This window comes from Temnothorax curvispinosus, unplaced genomic scaffold, assembly GCF_003070985.1.
Source record: "Temnothorax curvispinosus isolate PA1 unplaced genomic scaffold, ASM307098v1 QBEX01006326.1, whole genome shotgun sequence".
NCBI lineage: Eukaryota > Metazoa > Arthropoda > Insecta > Hymenoptera > Formicidae > Temnothorax > Temnothorax curvispinosus.
In genome coordinates this window covers 1-12,604 of record NW_020216106.1, presented here as the reverse complement: position 1 = coordinate 12,604, position 12,604 = coordinate 1, and the positions used below count along the sequence as shown (strand labels likewise).

Sequence of the window (12,604 nt, the reverse complement as noted above, 5' to 3'; positions counted from 1 at the left end):
ATTCTATCACGTAAAATACGATAAATCGCTCGAAATATTCACTTTCTAATGAGCTTGCCATATATATATAAACAGAGACGGAAATAAAAGACTCTAGTCAGCTCATCTCGTTTTTCACTAAACAAGGACAAAAGTCGGAGATTCGGACAACGGCGGCAATAAAGTGTGTAACGCAGACATATCATGCGATTATATTGAAATGCAGTTCCTTGACGACGGCTAGTAAAATAAATCAATATATACGCCGGTACCCTTTCTTCATTTTTTACTCTCCCTCAGGAGAGGCACGCGATAAAAGCGTCTATCTTTCCCATAAACTTAGCAAGCCGACCTCTCATTCAGGGAGGCGGTGATGCGCCTCCGTTTCTACTTAAGACGAACATAATATCCCTGACATAATAACGATGACTCTGCCTCCGATATAATAGCGATAATAACGATCGCCCCGGCCAAGTCGATCTTGCTGTATAATGAAGCCTAAAGTAAAAGAACTTAAAAGCCGCTAACTTGGTTTAACAGCGTAGAGAACAAGAAGTAAAGTCATTTCCTTAGGCAACGTGAATCGCGTGGTTCCAGGCACGGCGTTGTGGGAACCGATTCACCTGGCTCACCTGGCTGACATAGCGATGGTCTGGTTACTGCCAGCCAGTTATCTCTCGCCGCTATTCGCTGACTGCAATATTTTACAATTCAATACCCCTTTCTTCGGAACTTGAAGCTTCACTTTTTACGCCGTCTAGACCAAAAAGAGCACTTGTTACACCAAAGACACGCTCTATGTAGGATACGATTAAGCGTCAGTTTTTGTATGCAAATCTACTTTCGCTAAATCTTTTAACGTTATTTAAAGGACAGGCGACACAATAGCAAAGTGTTTTATGGTGAGCTTTGGGACGTTTGTTGCTTAGAGATTACAGAGAATTGTTAAGCAGTAAATGAATACTTTGTCGTAAATATTTTTCTTTTTTACTGAGACTCATCGGAAAGTTTTTCCCCATATTAGCTTCTCATTTTCTACGATAGACAGAAACTATCCTACATAACTCCATGAATCACGATCGACCGTCAAGGAAAGAAAATAGTGTTATATATAAATAAGTTTATAAGAATAATTTAGTTTTAAGCACCTATAGTTCAATAATTATTACATAATTAGTTATGTAAGTAAAATCGCAGTTGCATGCAAACAGATCTATAACAGTCGGAGCTACTCTCTCGTATAGCTTCACGAATTTGTTAAACAGATAAGAGGCTGTTTTACACAAACAGAATAAATATAACCGAGGTGCGATACGCATTGCAGAAATGACGCCGTCAGCGGGGTCAGGGTTGGCAAAGTTGATTTTGCGTGATGCCGGTTAATGATTACATCGAGCGCGGTATTGTATGCAGTCATGTACTTGGAAGTATCGAGAAATTCGGTTAAAAAAAAAAATTGTAGAACGTAATCGAAACGGAACGTCTTCCATGCACGCTTTTTCAAACAATTGCGGAAACGTGTTCTTGGAGGAAAGAGCATCGAGTCGCAAAATATAAAAACGCGAACACGGAATTCTCGTTACCGTTGTTAAATTCTAGGATTTCAACTGACGATCCATAAGTCAAGTGACAGTTTGCTTCGAATTCTGAGAAGACTGTATGAAGATTTTCAGGCAATGTCGGATATATATGCGCTTGTATGCCTAACTCGTTTAACCGCCAACCCATGACGCATTTTCCTTGTAATTCTCGGGCACTCGGGATTTACGATGCATACATCCGATTTCGATGTGCGTTGCGTAACGGAGAAGAGGCCACCCGAGGCTCGTCGATTGCCCGTCCGCTCTTCTCGAAACAACACGGCCGGAGCGAGCGGGCAGGCGGATATACGATACCGACATTGTATCTAATCTCCTCTGCAACGCGACGAGCAAATACAATATTCCAGAAGGCGATACTTTCGGCGCGTATCGACATACCGGCTATTTGACCGTTCGTTCAGTTAGTGCTATCCGGAGTCTCGTCGCTCGACAATAAACCACCGTCTTTCTACGAAAATATCTGAAAGAATCGCGCAGAGTGAAGAACATCGTACGTTATAATTTTCTCTCTTTCTTTCCTTCATTTTTTTCCTCGACAGTCGATATCTCTAATTCGGTTGGTATTCTTTTGACGCGGCGTATCATCCTCGGCGAAGGAAGTCGAGGATCGAGAGGAGATATGCGGTTCCGATCGCCAGCATTTTTACTCCTCTGCGTCGTTTCGCTCGCGACGGCGCAGGGAATCAGCGAGTGTCGACAGGATGCCGACGACGAGCTGATCTGGGAATATGACGTCAGGAGACCGCACCGAACTGGTGGTTATCAAGTGCGTTTACGATCATATCGGAAATCGTGTCCTGTTAATTGTACCTTTCGGATCTAGATCCACTTGTTGACAGTTATCTTAATCCATTCACGAAGGTTTCTCGATTGTAACTAGGAGGTAGAGGCGGATTACGGACCGACGGACGCGAGAATCACGTGCATACGTTTCAACTCGCTGTCCGATGATGATAACGGCGCAGCATGGGTCACCGCCGGCGGAATCGGTCACGACTTCGTCAAACTCAAGTTCAGGTCGAAGTACTCGCGAGGGCTCCACTACAGAGTCCTGGTTTATGGACGGCCCACCCTGAGAAGAGGTTCACCATAGCGTCTTTGATGGCTATCCTCATAAATTCTTGGTGTCTCGCATTAGTACTTAATTCCTCATGTTTGGATGCGTAATACATTATATCTTTCTAAGTTCTCAATTCTTTCTTTAATACTGTTAAATCTATCATATGTAGTAGTGCGGTAAAGCCATACGTATGTCTCAATGGAGAGATTAAACATCACGCGCTTCCGCATCTGTCGATACTCACAAATCCGCCCACTTAAATATATTTACAATCCACGTTGTCTCGGTTTTCATCCGGAGCGGCGTGTCGCACGAATTTTCGACACTGACATCCGCGCAATAAATCTGTAGATAGATTTACCACCGTTGTAATTCAGGACGTTAACCCGTCGCGTGTCCCGATAATACTGACAGAAATGGAACCGCCTTCTGACAGGAAATAGAGCCTCCTCCGATAGTAAATCTATCTCCTATCATTTTAAGGTTTTACTTCTGACAAGAATAATAAAAATATAAACTCAAGCAATTAGCCGCACATTTTTCTAATTTACAATGTTCGTTCTCTGCTCGCGTAATTAGGCGAAGGTAGATTTAGTCTCGCGCATGTGATAACGTAATAAATCTTACTACACGTAAAACATCCCTTAAGGAGGTTGTCTCTTAAGGAGAATCTTTAATTTCAGGAAAAAAAAGTTAATTCTGAAAATTGGAAAATTAATTTTTATGGTCCGTAATCAAAAGACAATGGTGGGAGTTAATATATCATTTCACAAGTTGAAAACTTAGTTTTGCCAGGAATTGATGGGAGGGGAGGGATTATCGTATTCCGAATGCACGGTACCATGTAACCTATATATCCCTTGTGGGTCAAATTCCGAAAACAAGCTGACGTGACCACAGCGATAAGCAGAACCCGCGTCGGGTTCCACGTGGAAAGGCGCGGGGACGATTCTCCAGATTGGGAAAGCTTAATACGAGCCAACTCCCCAGAGAGGGGTGTACCATTCGCGGATTGCCTCCATCGACAAGTTTCGAAAGAAATATATTTTCCCTGCGTGCAGGAAATAATTACGTGATCGAACATGCGAAACGATATCCGTTCCTTCGGGCAATTACACGAAAAGAAAGTTTTGATCAGCTAGTCCGGGTAGGCGAGCACGTCGAGCGGTATCCGGAAGACAGAAAGATTACCTGTTCATCGGGATATTCGAAGACATTTTCGATATCTATTTATTCCTTATACTTTGCAATTGAATTCTCTCATTTTACGAGCGACAGCTTTAAAATAATTAAAAGCTTACTTAAAGACAATTTTTTACCGAAAGAAAAAGAAAGGCAGAGAGGCAAATGAAAAACATGTAATTCTGCAAGCAAAGTTGTAATTTCATATTAATTATTATATAAGTTATTATTATTAATTAGTGTTAATTACGTGTCTTCTCTATGAGTATAAAAATGATCATATTCTACAATCATAATGCTGTAAAACATATATTAAATATATAAATATATGTTCTAAAAATTATCGGTACTTTTTTCCATTTCTTGCCTTAATCCCTTATATGTCAATAAAGAAAAAAATATATTATAAATAACAATTTTTGATCACAAATAACAAACGTTCATTCATCACGTCTATCATTATATATAACACTTTAACTTATTTATTTATAATCTTTTTAAAATTATTTGAAATTTTAAAATTATTTGAAATTTATCCTTTTAAAGCGATCGATATGCAGTTACAATCACAAAACTGATAAGCTATCAAGTTGAACGTTCTGTCCGTTTACGCGTAACCAGGTAGCAAATTTCGACTTCTCCCGGCTCTAATGTTCACACCACGTCTACATTGCTCAGCCCTCGTTCACCGCGTACGCGGGGGGATACATGTGCCGGGACACCCTCGCGTACGGCACCCCCGTCCCCGTTGACTTGCGGGAACCGCGTTCAGGCGTTCGTGGGTGCCGCGCGCGGCACGCGATCCTGCCACCCGCGGTGGGATCCCCTGCGGGAACAAGACGGCAGAAGCGTCGCGACGCCGATTCGTCGACGGCGCCTCAGTGAAGTCCAGCCGTCCGTGGCGAACGCAAGCGACCGCACCCCCGCTGTTAGCCCCTGAGAAGCCCTGAGGAAACCGTACCGCCGCCAGCTGTCCTCCCTCGTCGCCGAAGAAAGCGCTCGCATCCAACTTCTTTTGCGAGAAATCATCGTGACACCAATTCGAACATCGAAATATCCTTTAAAGATGCCGCGGGTGAGTTGTACTAATGGTTCTTTTATCTTTTGGCATCAACTGTTATTAATATATATTTTTTATTAATTATTAATTATGTATTAATAATTTTTAATAATATTTTCCAATAAAGAATACTCTGAAGCTTTCTAGGTCAAGATGTTATTGAATATATAAATAAGTTATTGAATTGTCAAAAAGAGATCTGTTGTTTTAGATTTTTATATGTTTCTGCATTTGAAATAAAAAAAATAAGCGTATTTTCTCAGGTTTCAAGAGAAGTGTGACGAAATAAGTAGGTAGCAGAAAGCGCAATTAAAATCGATTACCGTCTTTTATTATACATTGTAATAATACCTGCTTTTATAAAGCATTATGTTGTAGAAATTAACAAGGAAATGCTGAACCTTTTGACATTTAAACAATTGCATTTGTCACGAAGTAAATAAAATAATTCTATTTTTTCATAATTACACATCTATATTTTTAATAACTACGTTCGTAATTTCGTTAGTATTAACACGATATATAAGCATTTCATGTTTTCCAAGTTTCTATCTAGATTGAACCGTCTGATCTAAAGACAATTGAACCCTCGATTAAACATGGATTTCCAATGCCTAATTACGTACGCCATCCTTATCGCGCAATTGATCGACCAAGTCTTCAAACAAGCGGTTAGTCCTGTAAGGTTCAGTTAAGCGCTCGCTGAGAGCGTAGAAATGAAATCGTTAGCAACATCGGTTAACTAGTTCCACGCCAGCGAGAGTTGATTGACTCCTTTCATTATCTCGAACCGCACAAACACTGGTGGAGATCCTATTACTGTCTGATTCCCTCACGATTCAACTAATATAAGAACGTAAAATCTAATTAATTATAAAACTTTGATTAATAAAATAATTATATATATTTTTATTGCCTATTCTTCGAGATTTTATATTCTTCGCGTGTAGTGTGAAAAATAATTCTTATATTTATTCGTTTGTACAATGTACAAATGTGAAAGAATACTTTTTTAGTACTATTTTCTTTAAATTGACAATATTTAAAAAAAGTTGAAGTAGATTTTTGGAGTTTCTTCAAAGGAGCAATTTTTTCCTAAATGAAAAAAAGTATTGTAATCAACAAAAATTATAATTAATAAAAATTAATAGGTAATTTCATTTTCAATTATTAAAATTTTAAACTTTTTTGATCCGATAATAAATGTTGATGCAAATCTTTAATAATATCCTTGATCGTAAAATCGAGAGTGACCACTGGACAGTTTTACAGAGTATGACGCATTCGTTGTGAAGAGGGGTGTCGACGTAAAATCATAATAATCTATTCATGAACTGGGGTTCATTCTGTCATGTGTTGCAACCTCATTCACCAGTCACATATGTATTTGCTACATATGTTCTCGATACATCATACATGCTACATGCACGAGATAAAAACGTTTTTAGAGACGTATTCCACACTTAGCGCACAATTCTCAGCACTTGCTAAAAGCTAAGCGCATCTGCTCTGTGCCTATTTTTTATTGGACAAATAAATTAAATATTTACGCGTCGTGTCATATTTAGCGAAGATTCTTTATTGGGCGAAGACACATATATGATTCTTTTTTCTTCCTCGCGATCGTTACAACATCATCATTGATGAGTCTCGCAATTAAATACGAATCTTTCGAAAAAACGGGCCTCAAATCATGTTTCATTTTCTATAATGATAAAGTAAATGCGCATATGTCGTACATTGCGTGGTATTTACTCACATGCGTATACTACACGAAATGCAAACCCAATTGCGCACTTTAACACGCGTGCACTGACACACTCAGCACGGTGTGAGAAGCTCGATCGATATGACAACATACGCGACAAAGTATACAATATTCTCTGTAACACCGTTTTTCCTCGAGGGTTTTGCAGGACTCCAATAAGCCGATCTCATTGTAAGAATTTCTTTCGCGATCGAAATCGCACAGACTTTTATAAATATCGAATGCGCTTTAGTTTGAATCGCAAAATACGTTATCTGCATATATCCGTGATTTGCATAATTTCGAAAATGCTGCGGTTTACAGATCACTGCGGGCAATGTCCATCATCGTTATATAAATTGTATCAATTGCGCTGATGCAACATTTCAATCAACATTCAAGTCAAATAAGCAAAAATGTTTAATTTTATATACACACATGCACACGTATATTTACATATACACAGAATGATGTCTAATTCATATTTTTTTTATTATTTTTAATTTCTTACGATTTCTTATTTTCACGATTAATCATGTGATGTCATTTTAGCACATTAGACTTCGGATTTTAATCACTGGACATTGACCACGAGTAATTTCCGCGTATAAGAAATGAAGAAACAGTTTTGCTTTTCCCATTTTTTTCTCATTTATTCGGGACTTCACGTCGGAATGACGAAATTGTGCCAATAGTGCAGCAAAATCCGTAAATAAACGAATGAAATCGATTATAACGGCACTGGATAAAAATCGAAGTCATTAATAGAAGTGCTTTGAAATGTTATTAGAAAATCCAAAAGCGCGGTTATCGTAAGGACACTGTGTAACAAAATCACGTTTCGCGCACGATACATCTAACATATGCAGCATAGACATTTTCCGTAATCTCTTATTTTTTCCTTCGGTACAGCAAGCGATAGCAATGCCATCGCAAAATGTTTTGGAATATGTACAAAGATTACTAAGTTCTCTAAGAGCATGTCTCGGTTTTATAATAATATATGATGATCTCTTAATGAAGTTCGTGACACATTTACGATAACGTGAAACAAGAATTGGTGCAATCTGCACATGATCAAGGGCAAAGATAGGCCATCCATTACAAAACTGTCGCAAATGTCCGCATGTCGATGTGAATTCTCTCACGTTGCGATGCGGACGTAGGCCATTATCCCGGCCCGTTCGCGTCGTATTATCTATACTTTCCTCATGCTCGATCAAGAGAAACTAACCAAACTAGCCGAAATCAGCGCTTTCCGATTCGTGCACAACAGAGCTACGTGACTTTCGTCGAGGCCTTCGGCCTTCACATTTTTTTACGTGAAATTTCTCGGTATCGCATTCTCGACTTTGTCCCGTCTCGACGGAAACGGAAAGGGAACAAGAGTTAACGGGAAAAAAAGAGGAAGGAGAAGGAGAACATAGACGCATGCATGGACTCCACCATTCTGTTAAAAATCCATACACACTTCTCCAAAGGCGTGTTTATCGGGTCGCGGGATGGAACGAGAAGACCGAGAGAAAGAGGGAAAAGACGATACAGTCTCGCTGACCCACGAAGCCATATAGTCTGTAAAAACTTATACTTGTCAGCTAGATACGGGCAGGCAGACACGGCTCGATCCGCCTCGATTGCTGCCCCTCGATGAGACCTCGGCGACATAAATTCCTTGACAGAAAAAAAAAAACAGAAACAGATTCCGTAACAAAGTTGGAATTACACACGTATATTTCTCGCGTTGAAGCGACCTTCCTACGACGCGGCTATCAAACGGCACGAGGGCTGCGAGTGATCGGACTCAAAAACCGATATTTTTTGCGTATCTTTCTCTTTTTCGTAAAAAAATGCTATTGCCTACGAGATACCGCCTATCATGAGACACATAATAAATGAAGACGCCTCTCCAGTCTGGGTCGCTATTGATACCGAAACAAAGTTTTGCACTTTGAATCTGACATTTCCGCACTTCATTTGTCACTCGTGACAAATACGATTATCTGAAATTATTGTTGATCTCAAAGTCCAATGTTAAACTACGTTCCGCACGACATGTGCGCCTCCAATAAACGGGAGCTAAACGATGGGACATGTTTTATAATTGTTCATATTTATATCAGTCAGCGATATAAGGGAGTGCCGAAAAGAGATATTTACGCGTTTTCTTCTGAAATAACTATGCGAGGAGAGAAACCGTCGCTGCAAAACGCTCTACTCGAAGTTATTTCGATCTTGTAATACGATGACTTTTAACAACTTTAAACGATCATAATTAGATTGTCCTCAACATCGTTAGGTAAATCGAAAGAAGAGCCGAAATGACCGGCTCTTCGTTCCCTCTCATTTTCCACGGTCTTTCCCAGAGAAGTTGAATCCCCCTTTCGGGGCAAAGCGTTTTAACTCGAGTACGGCACGAGTCCGTGTCTAATTTTTTTGTCTTCCCTACGAAGGGCCTTTAGTATCTGGCATCTGAGCGAATGGGAAGTAGAAGAAGCTCGAGCCCACTGCCAGGCACTGAATGGCACCAATCGATATATGCCCAACCTGGTCCGCCAGGATATCACTGGCGAATATATACCGCCGGCTCGACTTCCCGTACGAAGACACTTCCACTGTACGACTTTAAGTTGTCACGATGGCTTAAATGTACCGCGTGAACCGGCGAAACATTACAGTCTCCACATATGAGTAACGTCACCCTCGAATGGACTTTGTCCTACGGATCGAAGCCTAATGATTTCTGCGTGTTCATCCTAGATTGTAGTTTTCGAAGCGTTCAGTAACCTGGCGCGAATATCAATCGCACGTCACGTGTTTTATGTATTATTGTTTGCGTCATGGAAAGACGTTTGAATACATCTTGGTAGACATTTTTCTCACGCGAAAGCTGTATCAAGTTTCCAAATCACAGAAAATCTTTTGAAAACTGCGTCTCCACAACGGGCACGTAAAATCTATTGAACCCTCGACGATTATTAGAGGTTGCCTTAAATGCCATTAAAATTTACGATATCCCGTTATGGACAATAATTTATTTAGAACAATGCTGAGAAAGGCACGAAGGGTGAAGTCGATCGATTCGATTCTATGGGTAAATCTTACGACGTACGGTTCCGCAGCCATTTATTCGCGCGATCGTACACGGTTACCAACACCTCATGAGAATTTAGCAGCTGGGTTAACAACTGCCGCGAGATAAACCGCAGGTCCGGTTCATGCATTAACATCGCGTTCCACCGCTACTAATATATACATTCCAAACCGTTGTAATGATCATAAAGCGGACGTCTGCCTTGACAAACTATACAATTGTCTGATAATTAACAATGATCACTGACATTATCAAAACTATACGTTCTTGCCATGCATTCTTTTTACCTATTATTAATATTATACTCCGAATTGCAAGCATTGCAATAGCATGAAATTAATTAATTTAAAGCAAAATTTGATTATATATTGTAATATCAAGAAACACGATTATTTAATTTACGCCGCATAATATTAATTTTGTGTATTTCATTCTCGAGTTAATTCCTACATATGTTTTACATGCACTATAACCAACGCGTGTGAAAGCTAAAAAAATAAATTTGACATTATCTCGGCAATGTGTTCACCCAAAAACGATTGAGATATAAGATGCAATAGCGGAGACAAAACACAGAAAATATATAGAACTACTTCGCCAATTTGTTTCGTCTTCGTATTACGATAATGGCGTATTTTGATAGCAAAGACTGCCTTCGTGCTGCAATCAATAAATAAGCTGATATCGTAACTATAAATGTGTTAAAATACATGTCGGCGGTCACGGGTTCAACTATTAGAAGCTGATAACGATCTACAAGCGAAAAAAATCAAACCGAACGGATGCAGATTAGTCCTGTTGCGTTTTATCAGCTTAATTAGTCTTAATCTATTCAAAATATTCTCAAATGAGAAAACAATTCTACAGTCAAGGTCAATTACAATTACGACGATAAGCTCGAACTCGTAATTTGTTAAAAATTCAGAAAAATATCAATTACAGAATTCTCCGTAAAAGATGCGTCAAATACGTAGGAAATATTTGAAATAATACTTAGAAGATAAATTGTGCAGTTTTCGATTAAAGCAAAAATATGAAATAGCGCGCTATTCAAATTAATAGAATAGTATATTGTGCACCAAGTAGCGAAAGTAGCGTTTTTCAGACGAGTGTGAAGTTTGCCGTCCGAGCCAAAGGCGAGGGCGGCAAATCACACGAGTCTGAAAAAGCTTCCGCCCCGAGGTGCACACCATATTTTTCACAATATTTTTATGGAAAGTTCGACTTCAAGAAGCATTTCAGCTATATTGCAATAATTTTATGACGTTGTTGCAATATAGTTGAAATGTTTCTTGACCTTTCTCGCTTAATCGGAATGTAATTGCTGAAAAGAATTGAAAATTATTCCCTACCTACGTTTTAACTAAGTCCCTACCTACGCTTATTTCTCCACGCTTCCCTACGCTAAAACTCACCGACCCTGATGTGCAGCAGCGGAGCTGTATCTGCAACGTTGCTACGATGATTCTGTAACAATCAAACATACAATCCAAATTAGAGCAGAAAAGAAAGGAGACAGTCAGTATTTCGAAAAATAATTACCAAACGTAAAACACCGAATTCTATATTTTAATTCGTTAAACGAATTTAATAAAAAAATCACGTTTAATTTCTTAAAAGTATACTCTATTTACTGAACACAAGAATTTTAAATAAAATTTTAAAAATTAAACTCTTTTTTAATTTCTACTCTCTGGCTAACTTTACTATTCGATTGAAAAACCGATTGGTTAAACTATCCGCGAAAAACACAATATGTATAAACCAATTATATTTACCGCATGTTGTTCCGCCGGCGCCTGATGCTTCTCCCAGGCCTCCACTTTCTTTCACGCTGCTCGAGGTGTCCCTCGTGTTTCCTCGATGCCAAGCTGATGCTCCTTCCTGCGCGCGCGCGTGGATATGTTCTGTAACATAAAAATAAACAAATCGATTAAATAATTGTCACGCGCATCGAACATCTTATTCGTTATTCCGATTAATGTTTTCCTAAATTACTTCTTCGAAAAAAGTCTCTACGTTAGAATCAACTTGAATCAAATTTTTCCATTTATTTCTTTTTACTAATTTATATTTCGAAACACGGTTTAATGTAGCAACTAAATAAAAACAAACAAAAAAAGAGATTCTATAATATCTTTAGAAAAAATAAAAAATAACACTTACCAGAAGTATTAGTACGCCGATGCCCGATGCCTCTCCTAGGCCTCCACCTCCTCTCAGGCTGCTCGAGATGGCCATCGTGTTTTCTCGATGCAAAGCTGATGGTCCTTCCAGCGTGGATATTTTCTGTAACATAAAAATAATCGAATCGATTAAATAATTGTCACGCGGATTGAACATTTTATTCGTTATTCAGATTAATACACATTCAATTTACTTCTTCGCAAAAAGGTCTCTACGTTAGAATCAACTTGAATTAAATTTTTCAAATTATTTCTTTTTACTAATTTATATTTTAAAACACGGTTTAATGTAGCAACTAAATAAAAACAAACGAAAAAAGAGATTCTATAATATCTTTAGAAAAAATAAAAAATAACACTTACCAGAAGTGTTAGTACGCCGATGCCCGATGCCTATCCTAGGCCTCCTCCTCCTCTCAGGCTGCTCGGAATGTCAGCTACGCAGGATTCCCTCGTTGCTCCGATGTCACGTTCAGCGTCGCTATTTTCTAAAATATTCAAATAAACGATTCGATTAAGTAAAGACAGAAGAGATAGAAAATTTTTGGACATAAGTAACATAGTACGTAAAAATCAATTACACTCACCACTTTCTTTCAGGCTGCTCTGGCCGCAAAATCCACCTTCACCTTCGGGTCAAATAGGAGTCTCGAGCCACATTGAGACTCGTGGCAATGCAAAGAAAAATCAAGAAGCCA

The 12,604-nt window shown here is 39.0% G+C and overlaps 1 protein-coding gene and 1 long non-coding RNA gene across 2 annotated transcripts; one reads left to right on the top strand and one right to left on the bottom strand.

Annotated features, from left to right (window-relative positions):
• The first annotated feature begins 1,807 nt into the window (after positions 1 to 1,807).
• LOC112455747 lies at positions 1,808 to 2,765 on the top strand. The gene is made up of 3 exons (XM_025017883.1): positions 1,808 to 2,070; positions 2,177 to 2,346; positions 2,461 to 2,765. Exons 2-3 carry the CDS (start codon positions 2,200 to 2,202, stop codon positions 2,671 to 2,673), a joined length of 360 nt encoding a protein of 119 aa, XP_024873651.1. The 5' UTR covers positions 1,808 to 2,070; positions 2,177 to 2,199; the 3' UTR covers positions 2,674 to 2,765.
• A 1,438-nt stretch (positions 2,766 to 4,203) lies between these two features.
• On the bottom strand, positions 4,204 to 7,033 carry LOC112455744. Its single transcript, XR_003040891.1, has 3 exons — positions 6,642 to 7,033; positions 5,509 to 5,725; positions 4,204 to 4,936 (listed from the first exon to the last, which is right to left on the bottom strand). It is a non-coding gene; the product is annotated as an uncharacterized LOC112455744 (long non-coding RNA).
• Positions 7,034 to 12,604: the final 5,571 nt, after the last annotated feature.

Coding starts and splice junctions, on each gene's coding strand:
- LOC112455747 (XM_025017883.1), top strand. CDS start 2,200: ATGCGGTTCCGATCGCCAGCATTTTTACTCCTCTGCGTCGTTTCGCTC. Junction 2,347..2,460: donor ACCGAACTGGTGGTTATCAA/GTGCGTTTACGA, acceptor GATTGTAACTAG/GAGGTAGAGGCGGATTACGG.